The sequence below is a fragment of the Empidonax traillii genome, unplaced genomic scaffold (assembly GCF_003031625.1).
Source record: "Empidonax traillii isolate 1590-97213 ecotype Southwest subspecies unplaced genomic scaffold, ASM303162v1 scaffold91:size2966241, whole genome shotgun sequence".
Classification (NCBI taxonomy): domain Eukaryota; kingdom Metazoa; phylum Chordata; class Aves; order Passeriformes; family Tyrannidae; genus Empidonax; species Empidonax traillii.
The window spans coordinates 1,724,612-1,740,741 of NW_020955284.1; the positions used below are offsets into that span (position 1 = coordinate 1,724,612).

Below are 16,130 nucleotides of genomic sequence, written 5' to 3' on the forward strand. Positions count from 1 at the left end.
TCCTATTCCCCTCCACCTCCCTCCTCTCTCATGCTCACTCCTCTCAGTTCATCTACTCCCTTGTGCTTTTTCTTGTCTCTTTTCCCACCGAATCCTCCCCTGTCTCATGCTCCCCAGAACACTCCAGATAACCTTTTCCTTCCTTCTGATATTTTAAACTCTGTATCTTCCAGATAGGTTTTTTTTCTTTCCTGAGCTGGAATTTCTCACTTCCCTTCTCATTTCCTCACCTTCCCCTCCCTCTAGTTCTTGGATGATATTTGCTCTTCTCTCCCAGCCCAGCACCCCACACCACTGCTGTCAGTGATGGCATGGCTGGCTCAGAGCCTCAGCACTGCTCACCCAGAGCATCTGCCTGCCCTGGCAGCAGGGAGGCCTTGGGTGTAGCTGAGCACGGAGTGACCAGAGAGAAAGCTCAAAGCTCACCCTGGCTTAGCTGAAGATTCTGATTGTTCCCCCACTTGGGTAATGCTGCACTGAATCAGCTGTGCCTGGGCTTGTGGAAGCAGCATTTGCCTGTCCTGTGCATTTCCCTGGTGCCCACCAGCAACTTCACTCCTGCGTGGTGCTGAGCTCTCCCAGCCATCCCACAAACCAGGGCTGCTGGTTGCCTGGGCGGGGTTTGGTTAAAACTTTTGCATCTGGTGGGAAGGTTATCAGGAGGGGCAAATGCTTGAGCTGTTACCTCTCATGGCAAGTCCTGCCCTATCCTTATGGGACCTCAAAGCTCGACTGACAGCCTGTTGTGTGTCCCCTCTCCAGACTGTGATTGCTACGCTGGTGGGACAGAAGGCAATGCCTGCCGCAAGGACCCTCGTGTGGGAATGTGTGTGTGCAAGCCCAACTTCCAGGGAACACAGTGTGACCAGTGTGCCCCAGGCCACTACGGGCCCAGCTGCCAGCGTGAGTAACTGGGGGTCAGTGGCCCCCAAGCTCGCCCTGCTCACCCCCCTGCTGGGCAGGAACGTGCCTCTCCTTGCTGGGGAGGAGAAATTCTCCAGCCCCACTTCCAAGTGACAAATTCCCATGACTTTTGTTGTTGCTTTCAACCCATTCCTGACCCTCCAGCATCCTCCCAGGCTGGCGGGGGGCACCTTGAGAAGTTCCCTATGGATATGAGCTATGGGCCAGGCATGCTTGCTGTCAGCGACTGCTCCTCTTCCCCTGAGGAAGAGGCTCTCTTGATTCCTCCCCTAGGAAGGGGAAAGATGAGGAACCTGCTTATTTACCAGTGCCCTTGTTGCTTTCCAGCCTGCCAGTGCTCCGGCCCTGGTCAGTACGACGGCACCTGTGACAGCGAGACCGGGCAGTGTCTGTGCCGAACAGGATTTGAAGGGCACTTGTGTGACCAGTGTGCTCCAGGCTACTTCAACTACCCTCTGTGCCAGCGTGAGTATCCATCCTCCCATGGGCCTGGGTGGCTACACACAGCCAGAGTCCTCTGGCAGGGGGTTGAGGGACTGGAAAGTGGGGTTTTGGGTGTTTTGAAGAGTATATACAATGGACAGAGACTGAGGGTTGAATTCTTAGAGCAGCACCTACACACCCATCTGAGAAGCTTTCAGAGGAAAAGACACTGCCATGAGCTTTGCTGTGTGCTCCCAGCACAGGGCAGGTGGTTTCTCTGTGTTGCAGTGTGTGGTTGCAGTGCTGTTGGGACGCTGCCAGGAGGCTGCGACTCCGTCGGGAATTGTTTCTGCAGACCCGAGTTTGCTGGGCCGCGGTGCGAGCAGTGCAGTCCTGGGTACCACTCCTACCCCCACTGCTATGGTAAGGACCTTAACCTTTGTTTCCTGCTGTTCTGTCACCTTCTAGAAAACATACCTGTTTTTGTAAGGCTTTGGTGTTTCTCGACATCAAACCCATGTGGTTTGCACTGTGAATTTGGCAGGCTTGCTTTGGAGGTCATGGATCATATCAAAGCCTGGAAGACAAAGCACTTCTTATCAGTCACACTTCCTCATCACAACCCTGCTGTGACCTGGTGTCTCAGCTTATGCCTCTTTTGCATGTTGCTTTAGTGCATTAACCTACTAAACTGCTGGGGAACATCGAATGGGCTGTAAAAAACCCTCAGCAGCGTTTTCCTGGTATGGCCATGACTCCAGCTGAAAATACCGCCTGACTTGCCAGGGAATTAACAAATTATTTTAGCTCTGATGGAAAGGACTGATTCCTTGGGGGGCTGAATGACAGACCAGCAGTAGTTGGCCACAGATCATCAGTCTGTTGACAGTCCTGCTCTTACAGCTTGCTCCTGCGATTCCCGGGGTGCCGTGGACAACAACTGCAGCCCAGCTGGCCAGTGCCGATGCCACATGAATTTTGCAGGACACACCTGCAACCAGTGTGCCCTGGGCTTCTACGGGTACCCCAGCTGCACTCGTGAGTAACCACATTATTGCTGTACAACTCTCTGAGGGGAGGGTGTAACCAGAAGGGGTTTGGTCTTTTCTCCCAAGTAACAAGTGATGGGACAAGAGGAAATGCCCTCAAGTTGCACCAGGGGAGGTTTAAATTGGGTATTAGGGAAAATGTCTTTATCAGTAGGGTCGTCAAGCATTGGACCAGGCTGCCCAGGGGTGGTGGAGTCACCATCCCTGGAAAGATTTAAAAGACATGTACATATGGCACTTGGGGACGTGTTTTGGTGGTGGGCTTGGCCATTCGTAACTGTTGGACTTGATGATCTTAATGGTGTTTTCCAACCTAAACGATCCTGTGATTCTATCCTTTTCCCTGGGCACTGCATCACTCCTGGACCAGAGCTGCAGTTGCCAGGGCTGAGCAATGCCTATGGCAGGTTCCTGTGGCCCCAAGTACTCTGACCTGTCCTCCCCAGCTCTGGGCAGAGCGTCCCCATCTCCCTCCCTGCTGGCAGTCCAACTGGAAGCCAGATGTACTCTTATGTCTCCCAGCAAGAATTTACCGCGCATTAAAAAGTAATCTGTGATACAGTTTCCCTGAGGCAACAAAAGAGCATCATCACCCTCTTGCACTGTACTAAATGTAGACTCCTGAGCTGTGCCAGCTGGCAGAGCACTCCTCCCAAATGCTGATGCCGGCAGTATGCCTTTGAAGAGGCTGGAGGCATAGATGAAATGGTCTCACAGGAGTTCAGCAGTCACCTTTTTTTTTTTTTCTCTTATAAAGCAGTGCCCACATTACAGAGCTGTAGAGGAGCCACAGCAAAGAAAGAACCACATAACTTTTATGAGTTTTTTAATTCATTGTTTTATGAGTGGTGCTTTGCTATTAGCCAGTCTGGAGGTGTCAGCCTAAAACGTCTCCTTTGGCAGGGATTTGAGGAGTGCTGGCTGGGCAAGGAAGGCATGGGCAGCTCCCTGGCAACTTGCTGACCTTTCCTGTGATAGGGCAGTGGGATCTCTGCATGTGTTCCTGGGAGGCAGGTCGTGCAGGAAGCCACGGAGCCATTGCCCTGCCCTTGCCCTCCACTCCCCACTGGTGTGGTGCTGCAGCCCCCCTGCCCACGTACACCATCTACAGGGCCTGATGGCTGGGTGCTGCTCTTGGGTGTTTGGGCTTTTGTAGAGCCTGATCTGTCACTGGCTGACTAACTTTTGGGGGATGAGATCACACTTTCCCCTTCTCCTCAACGAAAATTTTTCTCTCTGAAACACACATAAACGTATATGAATTGGTGTGAGGAACATTGCAGCTTGTACTGTTTTCCATAAAAGATGGGGTGGTTTTAACCAAAAAGCGAAGAATGAGCATGTGTGTTATTCATAACCCGTATTTCTGGCTGCTTTGATGGCAGAGAAGGTCAGGCTATCAAATAGAGGCTGCTGCTGGGAAGCCTTGAATGCCCTGCAGCTCCAGCAGTTGCTCTCATCTCTTTTGCAGCTTGCCAGTGCTCCCGGGAGGGCTCCCTGCACAGCACTTGTGACCAGGACACGGGGCAGTGCAGCTGCCGGCCCAAAGTGACGGGGCTGCGCTGTGACAGCTGCGTGCCAGGAGCCTATGGATTCCCCCACTGCGAAGGTAGTCCCCTTCTCCCTCTTGTCTTGGGGCGCTCCAGTGTCCTGGGTCATCGTGGTGTGGTGCTGGTAAAGGGGTTTATCATTCCCCAGACAGTCTGAGTGTGTGAGTTAGTTCTATAAATCCCTCCTTGTGCTTCTATTTTCCAGTGGGCTCCTGTAACCCAGCAGGGCTGGAGATTGCAGATCCCTCCCTGGCCCCGGTGAGTATCAGATGAACCCACCAACCCCTGCAGGTCATTTTTGCCTGATCCCCTTTATCTCATTCTGGGCCAAGTTCTCCCTTAAGCTCAGCCTGAAAGCGGCCTTTACCGACGCCAGAGCAGCACATCCCACGTTCAGCCACTGTGCTGCAAATTCTAACCCGCTCTTCTCACCCCCTCCCTTTCCCCAGGGCTCCTGTGCGTGTCGGGCATATGTTGAAGGCCCAGCTTGTGACAGATGCAAGCCTGGATACTGGAACCTGACTCCAGAGAATCCCTACGGTTGCCTGAGTAAGGAAATGGCATTTGCACAACCCCAAGAAGTCCCCTTCATGCTGTGAAGGTGCAAAACCCAATCTGGGGGGGACACACCGTCATTGCTGCATGGAAGTGATGCCCTTCCTTCTGTCTTCTTGCAGAAGTGACATGTCAAAGCTGGAGTGGTCTGGGAAACCCCCACATAGAGAGGGGAAAGGCTGGAGCCTGGAGCTTTTTGCTTGAGATGAAACATTAAGGCTCATGCAAGGAGTTGTGCCATTCTCAGCCCCCCCTACAGACTTTGCACACTTAATTTTTCACTGCCAAAGATGCAGAAAAGGCAAATGTCTTTGGTCATTGTGTCCTCAGCAGTGCTCTGTCCAAAATGAAATGTGAGCCCTTTTTGGTGTCCTCTGGTGTGGTGGGTGCTGACCCCATCAGGCCTCTTCTCAGGGACTAGTTGACCTTCTGGCTTTCTTGTTCATCTCCCTCTCTCCAGGCTGCAAGTGTGACACCAAGGGCACCATCAGCAGAATCGCAGAGTGCCAGCAGGTGGGTTTGCTCCTCTGCTTCCAGGCTCCTCTGAGCGTGCTGTGTCGGGAGCATTCAGCTCTGTCTCTCGCTGCAGCTGCTGGAAAGGCCTGTCCTGACGCTGAGCTCTCAGAGTTCGCACCACAATCTGGGCTTGCATGAGAACACAAGATTAAGACCTGTCATAAATTAGGCACCTAAGTATTTCTGTGTCTGTCCCAGGATGCCTGGATTTTTGTTGGCCTGCATTGTTGGGTAATTTGAGTTATCTGGCCCTTATCTGGCCCACCCACGCACAGGAAGCCGTGTAGAGCATGAAACTCAAAAATGCTTCTGCAGTGTCTCAGACCAGAACCCAAATAACTGAGAAACAGCTTAACCATGACAAGGAACAGGAGGGAATGAGTTTTCATGCCTGCTTTTCCCTCCTAGGGCGACGGGCAGTGCTTCTGCAAACCCAACGTGTGCGGGCAGTTCTGCTCGGCGTGCAGGGACGGCTACTTCAATGTGGAAAATGCAAATTACTTTGGGTGCCAAGGTGAGTCCCCTTCATGATGGGTTTGGGTGAATAAGGGGAGTTACGAGACCTGATCCTGGAGCACGCAGCCCTGGATAGACAGCTGATTGTTGTCCGTAGAGAGAACAGGCAAGAGATGTTCCACCTCCTGGTCTGGGTCATCGTTTTTGGGTGATACAGTTTAGTGCTCTAGGGGTTACAGTGGTAGCACTGGGTTGATGGTTGGACTTAATGATCTTAAAGATCTCCTCATCCCTTGATGATTCTGTACCATGTCCCAGAGCGGGGATGGGTCTTCTGTGGATCTGGAGATCTGAGTTCACACTTTTACCACCACTGGACACAGGTCTGTCAGACTGGGGAGCCAGGAAAGGTGTTTCTCAGAGTGCCAAAAACCGGTGTGTGTGAACCACTGGCCATGTCCTTGCATCCATGTGCCCTCCCCCTGCTGAGAGTGGGTGGTGTGGACATGTGGGGTTGGCTGCTTTCCATCATGCCCATGGGAAGAGGTAAAGAAGGAGATCCAGCCGCTCTCAGCCAAGCCCACACAGTCGTGGCAGGGCTGGGAAGAGGGAGCGAGGCTGCTGCTGGCGGCACCCAGCCATGAGGGCTTGCAGACCTTGTTCCTCCCGCGGCCGCCTGGAAATAGCTCAGCACTGAGGTGGAAGAAGGGACGATCCAAGTGGGGCCGGGGCCAAATATGAAAACGGATACAATGGAATAAAAATAGCGGTCCTAGGCTCCCTGCCTGCTGGGACGTGCCTTTGATTAGTGACCAGGAGCTTGTTAGCGCGGCGGGAATGTAAACAGGCTCTTCCTGCCCGCAGGCTGCCGGTGCGACGTCGGCGGGTCCCTGGGGCCATCCTGCGAGGAGCGGAGCGGAGCCTGTCGCTGCCGGCAGAGCACACGCGGTCCCACCTGCACCCAGTAAGCTGCCAGCAGGAGATGCACCTTGGAGTGCTCTGCCTGCCCCTCATTCCCTCGGGGATGGTGTCATCTGCCACCACGGGGATGAGGACCTTGCTGTCTGGGCAGCTGCCGCACCAGCCACGTGCCTGGCAGAGGTGTCGTCTTGCCTCTCCCTCCAGGCAGCCCAGTAGGTAGCAGCTCTCTCTCTCTCTCTCTTACCCAGACCTGCACGGGACCATTATTTCCCTGACCTTCACCACTTGAAATTCGAACTGGAAGAAGGCACCACACCGTCTGGCCGGGCCGTGCGCTTTGGCTACAACCCCCTGGAGTTTGAGGGCTTCAGCTGGCGAGGATATGCACAGATGTCCTCCATCCAGGTATGCCTGTGCCTGCATCCCAGCCCAGCTCCCTCTGGGGAGGATGTGGCCGGTGGAGGACTGATGTGCTTTTGGCGCACATCTTTCACCCCAAGTGCTTCTCAACCCCCCCCAAAGTGACATGGTGGCCAACATAAACAGCACAGTGTATATATAGCCTGTTTGTGCAGATATTTCCTGTAGCACTGGGGGTGGCATAGACTGATGAGGGGAAAGATCCTAAATTGGGAATCCCATGACATCCTAATCCGTTTAGACAAAGGTGGTAGCATGGTGGTTACTTACAGGGATGTCTTTAAATGCTGTCTCTCAGTTTCCTTGTTGTTCTTTCGTCTGACTGCTCTTTCCTACAACTCTCAGCATAACCTTTCCTCCCTTTTCCAAAAATAAGTTATCTCCTCCTTAGCTTCCATGTTCAACTTGGACCTCTTGTTACCCTTCAGCCTCTGCCCCTTGCTGTTAGCTGGTTTGCTGTAGAGATGGTTTATGCTAATCTGGAGTTGTGTAAGCCCTAGAAGTGAAGCTGTTCCGTCTGTTGACCCTTTCTTCTCCTTGGTGGATTCTTCTGCATGGCCCCTGCGGAATTGTGTGTGTGTTTGGGGATGGCATGCAGGGCAATAATTCTCTTGACAGTCTTGTCCCATGTAAGATGCTCCTTACTCTGGTGCATGTACTTTCAGTTTCTTCGCTTTTTCATGCTTAGGCAAAGTAACAGAGGGCCATTTCCTACTGAATTTGTAGGCAGGAGCTAAATGAACTCCTGTAGCCTTCCTGGAGAAAATCCCAGCCTTAAAGCTTAAGAATGGAGCTCATGCTCAAGCTCATGGCTTTAGTGTTGCATCGAGTTTTGGCATTTGAGATAGAAATAGGCCTCAATAGAAGGGCTGGCATGTGGCTTTCTGCTGGCAGGTTTCACCTGTAGTTTGTTCTCATCAAGATTGTTCCAGTTTGCTCTGCAAGTGGGAGGATGGAGTGTAACTGGAGCTTTGAGGAATGCACAGCCCTCATCAGAAGTCTCCCTGGGCAGACCCCAGTTTTGCCCCGTAGGCAGGAGGTTATTTAAGCTTAGATCTCTTTGGAATGGGTCAGTCTTAAGCATCTCCTTACCTGGGGTCTTGCCAAACAGTGTCCAGGCTGGCAAAGGGCTGGTGCACCATCAGTGGCACAGTCCATTAGCCCCACTAGCCTTTGGGATGGTGCCTCCTAAGGACGAGGCACCAGCTCAGCTCCCAGCCCCATAAACACAAGTGCAGGTGCTTCAGCATTTGGTGAACCTGCTGGCTGGTTATGGCACACGAAGCCCAAGCGCAAGGTGCCGATACCAAAAGCAAGAGCTTCTCAAAGCCTTTCCCTTGGCGTGGCGTGTGCCCCAGGATAGCCCAGCCACCCTGCTGTGCCACAGCGCCTTCCAGACATGGTCAGAGCCTTTCCACCCCCTCCCACAGGCAGGTTGCTCCCTCGGTGGCTGGTCCCAAAAAGGGGACAGTGCCATGATGTGTCCCTGACTGCAGTAGGGTCCATGTGCTTGTGTCCTCCTCGTGCTGTGGCATGTTGCTTTGGGAGCAGTGAGCCGAGCGGCTGCGCTTGGGCTGGCAGTGTGGGCGGTGGAGGTAATTGAAGGTGTGCTCTGCTTCTCTCCCCTTTCTCTCTCCCACCAGCCCAAGGTAGTGGTGACTCTCAATGTGACCTCCCCCGACCTCTTCCGCCTCGTCTTCCGCTACGTCAGCCGGGGGCCCGCCAGTGTGGAAGGGAGGGTCTCGGTCGTTGAGGAAGGAAAGTTTAATGTTTGTGGCAACTGTAAGTGCATTTTTCACTTCTAGACTAACTCAGAGCATCCCACGCTGCGACACTGCTCCTCTGCCCCTTCTCCTGCCCCAGGTGTGCCCGTCCCAGGTGTGCCCGTCCCAAGTGTGCCCGTCCCAGGTGGCCGGCCAGAGCCGTGCCGTGGGATGGCGAGGGAGGGGGAAGAGAGGCAGGCAGGTAGGCAGGTAGGCGGTGGGTCAGGCCCTCCCACAGAGCGGGTGGGCTGTCAGGAGCTGGCCCCCAGTGACGTGTGCCCCATGTGCTCTTTTGCTTTTTGCAGAATAAAATCAGAGTCACTGTAGACGTGAAGGAGGCAGAGCTCTATCTGTTCCATGTCATCCTGAGGTATATTAATTCAGGAGGGGCCACTGTGTATGGCAAAATTACAGCTTATCAGCCACGAAGGAGAGGTAAGGATCCCAGACTGCTCTGCTCCCCTGCGCCATCGCCACCTCCTCCCCATCCCAGGCAACCTCCTGCATCATCCTTTCCAGAAGACGCTTCCATATGGCTTTACCCATTAGTCCTGCCCTTCCAATTCAAAGGCTGACTTGAGTTTGCAGTCCCCTTTATCTAACAAAGCGGCAGCAAACTGGGCTCAGCCCTGGGGCTGCACACTGAGGACTGATCCCAGGCTTGTGGCAGATAAGACTGTTGTACAATTCTGTACCATCTTTCCATCATGGAATAAGATGACCCCAGTGCCCCAAGCAGAACTGAGCCGAGTTTCCACAAAACCAAAATGAACCAAGTGATGTGAAGTGGATCCAAACTTTGGCAGCTGGATGTGGTTTTAATTAGCAGATGCCCTGATGTGACAGTCGTGCCCTTACTGTGCACTTGTCCCAAACCAGGCTGAAGGCTTCACACGTGGTGTGGGGTTTGGAAGAGGAGTGGAATTGCACGTGTTATACAGGCATTGCACTCTGGTGCAGTGTCTTATCAAGCTGTTGGAGAAGAAGAGCCACCAAAAGATGTATGAACAAGCCTAGAAGCCTGGAGAACAAATATTCTGGGAAACAACATGAGCAAGACTGCATGGGGACAGACCTGAGGCCGTGCAGGTTGATTTTACCCCCTCAGGTGCCGCAGCCACATCATCCTGCTGAAGCTCTTCCTTCAGACCATACACAGGCAGCACAAGGCTGTCAACAGCAAACACCCAGTTTATCAGTGTGTGAAGTTCTCTCCTCTGTCTCGAGTTGACATAAAAGGTGTTCTGCCTTCGATGTGATATGCAAAGTTTGAAATGCCAAGATACTTTTTTTCTGCCTTCTGTTTTTGTGACCAGTCATATTGCGCAGTAGAAAGACAAGAGCAGCATGAGCCACTGGTCATGCTTTAGGATCCCACCAAAGGTCAAGAAGTATTTAATCTGTCCTGTCCAGTAGCAGGGCTCATTTGCCTTGTGCTTCGTGCCATGTGCAGAAGCAACACTTGATTTTTCCAGTGCTGAAGGCAAGCAGCCAGACTGGCTCACCAACAACAGGATCTGGGAGGGCAGCATCCCTGGGAGGCTCCAGAAATGCTCAACCACTCTCTGCCTGAGTGGAATGGGCTTCACATGGGTGAAGGACAAGCAGCCTGGAAAGAAGGAAAGTCAGAAGATGTGGCTTGAAAAAAGGGAAGCCTTTTCCAAGTATAGGATTTACAGCCAATACCAGTTTCTCTCACTCCACCTCCAGGAGGCACCTCAGTTTGAGCTACACACCATCTCAAAAGGATGGGAAACTTCAGCTTGTCAAGAAATCTACTGCATTGCCTGTTCAGGGAAATCTCTTCATTCCTTGCACCCTCACCTCTGCTTTCCCATTTGTGAAAGCGAGGGCTTAGCCTCAGCTGATGGCAGGCATGTCACAGAGCTGGCACACATGGGAAGGGGTTACCCATCCCAGCAGTAGCACAAGCCCTTGCTTTAGGTTCTGGTCCTCTGCTTTGTGCCTTGATGTCCACCTACCACACCAGGATAGTCAGCGTGTCACATCCCCCACTCCTTCTTCATCCCATCTGCTCACCGTGCAGCCATTCTCGGTGAATCCCCCTCATCTGTGCTCTCCAGAATGCTCCTGAGACTGCTGGGCAGGCAGACAGGCTGCTTCTAGCTGCTGTATCATTGTTGCATCCAACTTTAATGAATTCAGAGGTTGTGGGACTGTCAGCTGAGCCAAAGAGCTGTTCAACAGCAGCAGGATCAGGCCTTCAACCCATTCTGTCCTGTCAGTTAAAATTAATGTCTAAATCTCAATGCAGAGTTTGTGGCTGGCGAGAAGGAAGACACGAGCACAGCTTGGGGGTCTGAGAGTTACCAGAAGACAGATATCTTGCCTGTGGAGCTGGAGTCAGAATATCCCTAAGGAAAAATGTATCTGGGCAGTTCTTTTTGTCTGTCTCACAGTAAATTCTTCACAGATGATTTCCTTCCTTTTCTAGCTGGCAGAATACTCATTGGCTTGTAATACTCCATGCTTTGCAGTCTGGGGATGCAGAGCACACTGTGAGAGCTCTGGATTGGCATCAAGGATTGCAGTGATTTTGTTTTTTTTTTTCTCCCATTAAGCTACTGAGCAGGTTCAGAGTGGATGTCTCTGTTTCCAGGACAGTGTGGAATTGGGGTGCATCTGCTCTGACAGCGCTGAGAGAGTGGGAGCCCGGGACTCCCCACTGCACCACAGAGCTGCTTCCCCGAGCAGAGCTTCCCATGTGGAGCCCCAGTTTTTCCGTTCCAGTCCCTTCTCAGCCTCTCATCCCTCCCACTCCAGGTACAGAGCAGACCAAGCAGATTGTCTTTGCTCCCAGCACGGAGCCAGCCTTTGTCACCGTCCCCCAGAACAGCTTTGGGGAGCCCTTCGTACTCAACCCCAGCACGTGGTCTCTGGTTGTTGAAGCAGAGGGTGTGCTGCTGGTAAGGACCTGTGCTCCATCCACCATGGGGGCTTCAGCAGCTCCCTGGGGACAAAGTGTCCCAAACATAACAACTCTCCTGTCTCTCCTCTTAGGACTATCTGGTTTTGCTACCCAGCTCGTACTATGAAGCACCAGTCCTGCAGCTAAAGGTCACAGAGCCATGTACCTACCAACCAGCCCCTGAACAAGCCACCCAGAAGTAAGGATCTCCACATCTTTGTGTTTTGGGGCACCTACTCAGCTCCTCTTGGCCCGGGGTTAAGGAATATACAGTCCGTACTCTGTGAGGGTCTGGATACAGTAAAACTGCTTAGTAGAGCACTTTTCTGGAATTATAAAGCTTGTGGAACCTGCACTGGCCTAGAAAGCCAACCCACAAAGCTCTTTATCCATGGCACAGTCTATGTGTTCTCATGGACCCTGGAGGGCCAGCTCACCAGTAAGACCATAGCCCACCTCCCTGCTAGCTGGATTCCCAGTGCCAGGTGTCAATCAACAGTCCTGGAAAATGGCTACAATGACAGATTGGTCGTGCTTGGAGCATCTCAGTGCATCTGCTTGCCCAGAACCTCTGTCCCTGTTGGCAAGAAGGCTGTTTGGGATCTGGACACCAGTTGTCCCCTCCACTATAGTAATGGTCCCCAGGATAAAGCACAATGCAAGGGGAGAAGGTTTTTATTGTTACTGCCCTTGCCCTCACTAGTTCTGTAATACCCAGTCTCTTGCTCCCCACTAACAAGAGGTGCTCCTTGGCCCTCCTGATGGACCAAAGCCTTTTTCAAACCTGTCTGAGACGAGGCTGTGTGGGTGCTCTCGACTCTTATCACGATGTAACATTTGTACTTCACAATTTTTTTTTTTTTCTGTGTGCTTTCAGCTGCCTCCTGTATCAGTACCTGTCTGTGGACGGCTTCCCCGCTGTGTCGGGGGTGGATGCCGTGTGCAGGCTGGACAACCGGCTCCCCAGGTTGTGTCCCACGGAGCAGCTCACCCCCTCCCACCCACGGATGGCCACCTGCAGTGGCAGTGATGTGAGTGGCACTTGTGTTTCACCCCTCACACGGGCACTGCAGCGCTTACCCCTCTGCCCCCACTGTCTGGTGCTTTACCTGCACCTGGGCCGGTTACCAGAAAGGTTTTACACCCACATACACCCCAGTGTTGCCCCATCAGCCTTGCAACTGTGTGCTTGCCCTGCTCGAGGCACCCAAACACAGTCTCACCTGTAAAGGGCTTGCAAGGACTTGGTGAGAGTTGTCCCATTTCCCCCTCAGATGCAGGGGAGGTTTGTAGCATCCTGAGCACACTCACTGCAGGGAGTGGGACTGAAGACCCTCTCTCAGGTCATCCTTCTGTCCTCCAGGTGGAAGTCCAGCTGTCCCTGCCTGTTGCCCAGCCTGGGAAGTACGTGCTGGTGGTGGAGTACGCCAACACCAATGCCCTGCAGACGGTGGGCATTGCCGTGAACTCACCACACTCAGCCATGCAGCAGGGCACATTCACCTTCTACCCCTGTGTCTACAGGTATGGTCACCTCTGAAAGGGAGAAAGGGTTCAGTCCTCCTCTGCCGTGGCAAGGACAGGCCCCTCAGTGGAACTTTTTCTGGTTTATCACATGAACAAAGTAATGCCTCAACTGGACAGAGATGGAACTGTGTACCAGTGCCAACATAGTCCTCTAATGCCTCTGCCAGGAGCTAATCTGTTGCATCCATTTACAACTGGATACACTGGTAGGGGACTTGACTTAGGGAATGACCTACAGGCAGGTTTATTGGAGACAGGTCAAACCCTGTCTGACTTCTGACTGTAACCTTTGCAATAGGAAACAAATGTTTGGGGTGTCCTTGGGAAACTTCACTCATGATGTGCCAGAAAAAACATCAAAAGGAACATTGTGTGAATCCCTTCAGGACATATAGCTGGCAAGACAAGAAATGGGTCGTGACCCTGCTCAAGGCTGGCTTAAAAATCCATGTTTCTCTTACAGTTTCCTTTGTCGAGGGATTGCTGTGGATTCCCAGAGCCGCATGGCAACTTTTGAACTTACCTCAGAGGCCACCATTCGGTTCACCTCTGATCTGGCTGACTTCTTCCTGGTAAGGCTCCCCACGAGGGCAGCGCTGTCAGCAGGTTGCAAGGAGTGGTACCCAGCATCTAGGAGGGTTTTTTAGTGCTGTTTGGACTGGATATCAGATCGTAGCCTGTGTCATGACCAGGCCAAGGTGGAGAACATGCTCAGTGGGGTGTTTTGAAGTAGATCATGGGACTGGAATTGGGAAGAAAATGGCAAGAAGCAGCTGCTCTTGCGGAGGGAGCTCTGCAGCACTGAGGCAGTGCCTCTTTTATATTGAAGGCATTCACAGTTGCTTAGCCAAGGATAGAAGAATCCCATAAATGCGAGGAGCTCCTAAATGCCTTAGGGCTTGTGCCAAGGAAGAAGGGGCAATGAACAAAGATGCCATGCATTAGCTGCTGTGTCTGATGAGTGCTTAACCTGGTGGAACTGCTGTGGGCTCCAGTGGCAGAGGCTGTCACATAACCAGGTGTCTCTCTCTCACGTGTGGCAGCACAAGGTGTTCCTCATCCCTGCTGCACAGTTCACCATGGAGCTCATCGAGCCGAAGGTGCATTGCATCAGCGTCCATGGCACATTCTTCTCCAACAGGTAAGAGTCTCAGGTCCCTCACGGTTTTAGCATGAATATGGTTGTTTCCAAAAACAATTGCTTCTCTTACTTCCCTTGGATTTAGAGCCATTTAAGTTCTTGACACAATAGAAAGAAGTCTCTGGCTTGAGGTGAAGCTCCTTGCCCATGTCCACTGAGCAGGCAGCTATGGAATACAGACTGGGAGTCAGGCTGCTGGTCCTTTATCTGAGCACCACGCTGCCTCCTGGGGCAGACACTCAGGTGTTATCCCAAATAGGCATTCCTCTGCTTGCTCACATACAGCAAGACACTTGCTCTATCCAGTTTTTTGACACTGCCTTGAATAAATGTTTGCAGAGGAATTAGCCTGTGCCAGATTCCTGTTCATCCTGCTAAGCCCATGTCCCAGAGGTCCTGATAGCAAGCTCTCCCTCTGCAAGCATGCTTTGTAATCCGCCAGGAGTTACAGGGCATGCTCTCCACAGAGCCTCTCTCTTTCTGTGTCAGAGATCTTTACATCCTGTTTTCTCCCTGTTTTGCAGCAGTTCCTGTGTCCCCTCAAGGTTCCTGAAGCTTTCTCAGTCGATCATTTTGGAGGGGGCCCAGGCTCTGCCCATCGCCCCTGATGTCCCCCTGGCTCAGGCTGTCCATGTGGCTCCATCTGGGGTCCCGGTGGAGCCTGCTCCTCGTCCTCCCACAGCGATGGATCCCACTGCGGAGCTCATCCTCCTGCAGTTCCCACAGGTAGCAACGGGTGTGGGTTGGGCTGGTTTGCTGGTGCTGGGGCAGTGGACCAGTGAGATAGGGAAAAGTTTTCCTTGTCTACTGAGTAGCTTATCAATGAGCATTTTCAGAACTCAATATGGACTTTAAACTTGTCCCTGAACCTGTAATTCCCATGGACTCATGGGAATTGGTTCTCTGGGATCCCAGGAAAAGCTTTGCAGGTGGCATTAGTAGAGGGGGGAGTGTGGAGACATAAGGGGTTTGATTCACCAAATTCTCGAGACCTGACAGTTGTGCAATAAGAGCACAAATTTGTGCAATAATTAACAAATATCCCAGCTGTGAGTACAGGCATCAGGCATGGATTTTTGTCTCTGTTCTCCCGTTTTGGGCCAGGCTGCAGTGGTGTTCAACAGCCGGATCCAGACCCTGGGACGCTATGCTTTCATCCTGCACTACTACCAACCCAACCATCCCACCTTCCCTGTGGAAGTGCTGATCAACGGTGGGCGCATCTGGCAAGGTGAGGGGAGCGAGGACCTGGGGGGAGCTGCTGAAAGCTTTTCATGCCAGAGAATAATTTCATGTTCTTTGGGGATCACAAAGATGAAGCAAGACTTGCTCGTCCCTTCCAAACTGGGAGGTGTGATGGGGACTCCAAGGGAAGTGTGGGACCAATACATTTGTTGTCTTTTCAGGTCAGACCAACGCGAATTTTTGCCCACATGGCTACGGGTGCCGGAGCCTGGTAGTTTCTGAGGACCAGATTATCCTGGATGTTACTGATAATGATCTGACCGTGGTTGTTCGAGTGCCAGAGGGCAAGCAGTTGTGGCTGGTGAGCCTCTCTCTAGGAAGCTCTCAGGGCATGCTGGACCAGGCTTCAGCAGGGCTGGAGTTTTTCCTTGGATTTTTGTCACTGTGTGACCACAGAAATGTTTCCCACTGACACTCATTCTCCGAACTACCCTAGAAAGTTGCAATCTTAGTGGTTAGTGCGCCTTAGTGGTTGGCTTATAAGACCTTACTCCTGCCCTAGCAATATTTTAGACCTGCATAGTATTGTTTACCCAGACAGGTCTCATCATGGGGGCAGGTAGCCCTTGTTATCCTCAGGCAACAGGACTAGAAGATTGACCAAAATTTGGATAAATGGCTAAAAGACAGAGTTGGAATCCAGGTGCCTTCATGTCTAGAGATTTAAGATGATGGTGATTGATGCCAGTGACTGCCTCCCTGCTGAGGCAC

The 16,130-nt window shown here is 52.4% G+C and overlaps 1 protein-coding gene across 3 annotated transcripts in view; it reads left to right on the forward strand.

The window, feature by feature from the left end:
* Window positions 1–16,130, forward strand: part of LAMA5 (laminin subunit alpha 5) — an 85,616-nt gene that overhangs the window by 49,184 nt on the left and 20,302 nt on the right. Inside the window, exons 12-32 of one of the 3 annotated variants that reach the window (XM_027881620.1) lie at window positions 763–903; window positions 1,252–1,389; window positions 1,636–1,770; window positions 2,251–2,385; window positions 3,868–4,005; window positions 4,152–4,204; window positions 4,396–4,495; window positions 4,962–5,014; window positions 5,426–5,531; window positions 6,338–6,437; window positions 6,643–6,799; window positions 8,458–8,596; window positions 11,362–11,504; window positions 11,599–11,705; window positions 12,384–12,537; window positions 12,870–13,030; window positions 13,497–13,605; window positions 14,077–14,174; window positions 14,699–14,900; window positions 15,279–15,405; window positions 15,581–15,720. In XM_027881620.1, coding sequence (XP_027737421.1) covers window positions 763–903; window positions 1,252–1,389; window positions 1,636–1,770; window positions 2,251–2,385; window positions 3,868–4,005; window positions 4,152–4,204; window positions 4,396–4,495; window positions 4,962–5,014; window positions 5,426–5,531; window positions 6,338–6,437; window positions 6,643–6,799; window positions 8,458–8,596; window positions 11,362–11,504; window positions 11,599–11,705; window positions 12,384–12,537; window positions 12,870–13,030; window positions 13,497–13,605; window positions 14,077–14,174; window positions 14,699–14,900; window positions 15,279–15,405; window positions 15,581–15,720 — 2,636 coding nt within the window. Of the gene's footprint in view, window positions 1–762; window positions 904–1,251; window positions 1,390–1,635; window positions 1,771–2,250; window positions 2,386–3,867; window positions 4,006–4,151; window positions 4,205–4,395; window positions 4,496–4,961; window positions 5,015–5,425; window positions 5,532–6,337; window positions 6,438–6,642; window positions 6,800–8,457; window positions 8,597–8,882; window positions 9,013–11,361; window positions 11,505–11,598; window positions 11,706–12,383; window positions 12,538–12,869; window positions 13,031–13,496; window positions 13,606–14,076; window positions 14,175–14,698; window positions 14,901–15,278; window positions 15,406–15,580; window positions 15,721–16,130 lie in introns of all 3 variants that reach the window. The other 2 variants (XM_027881621.1, XM_027881622.1) reach the window with 2 other exon arrangements.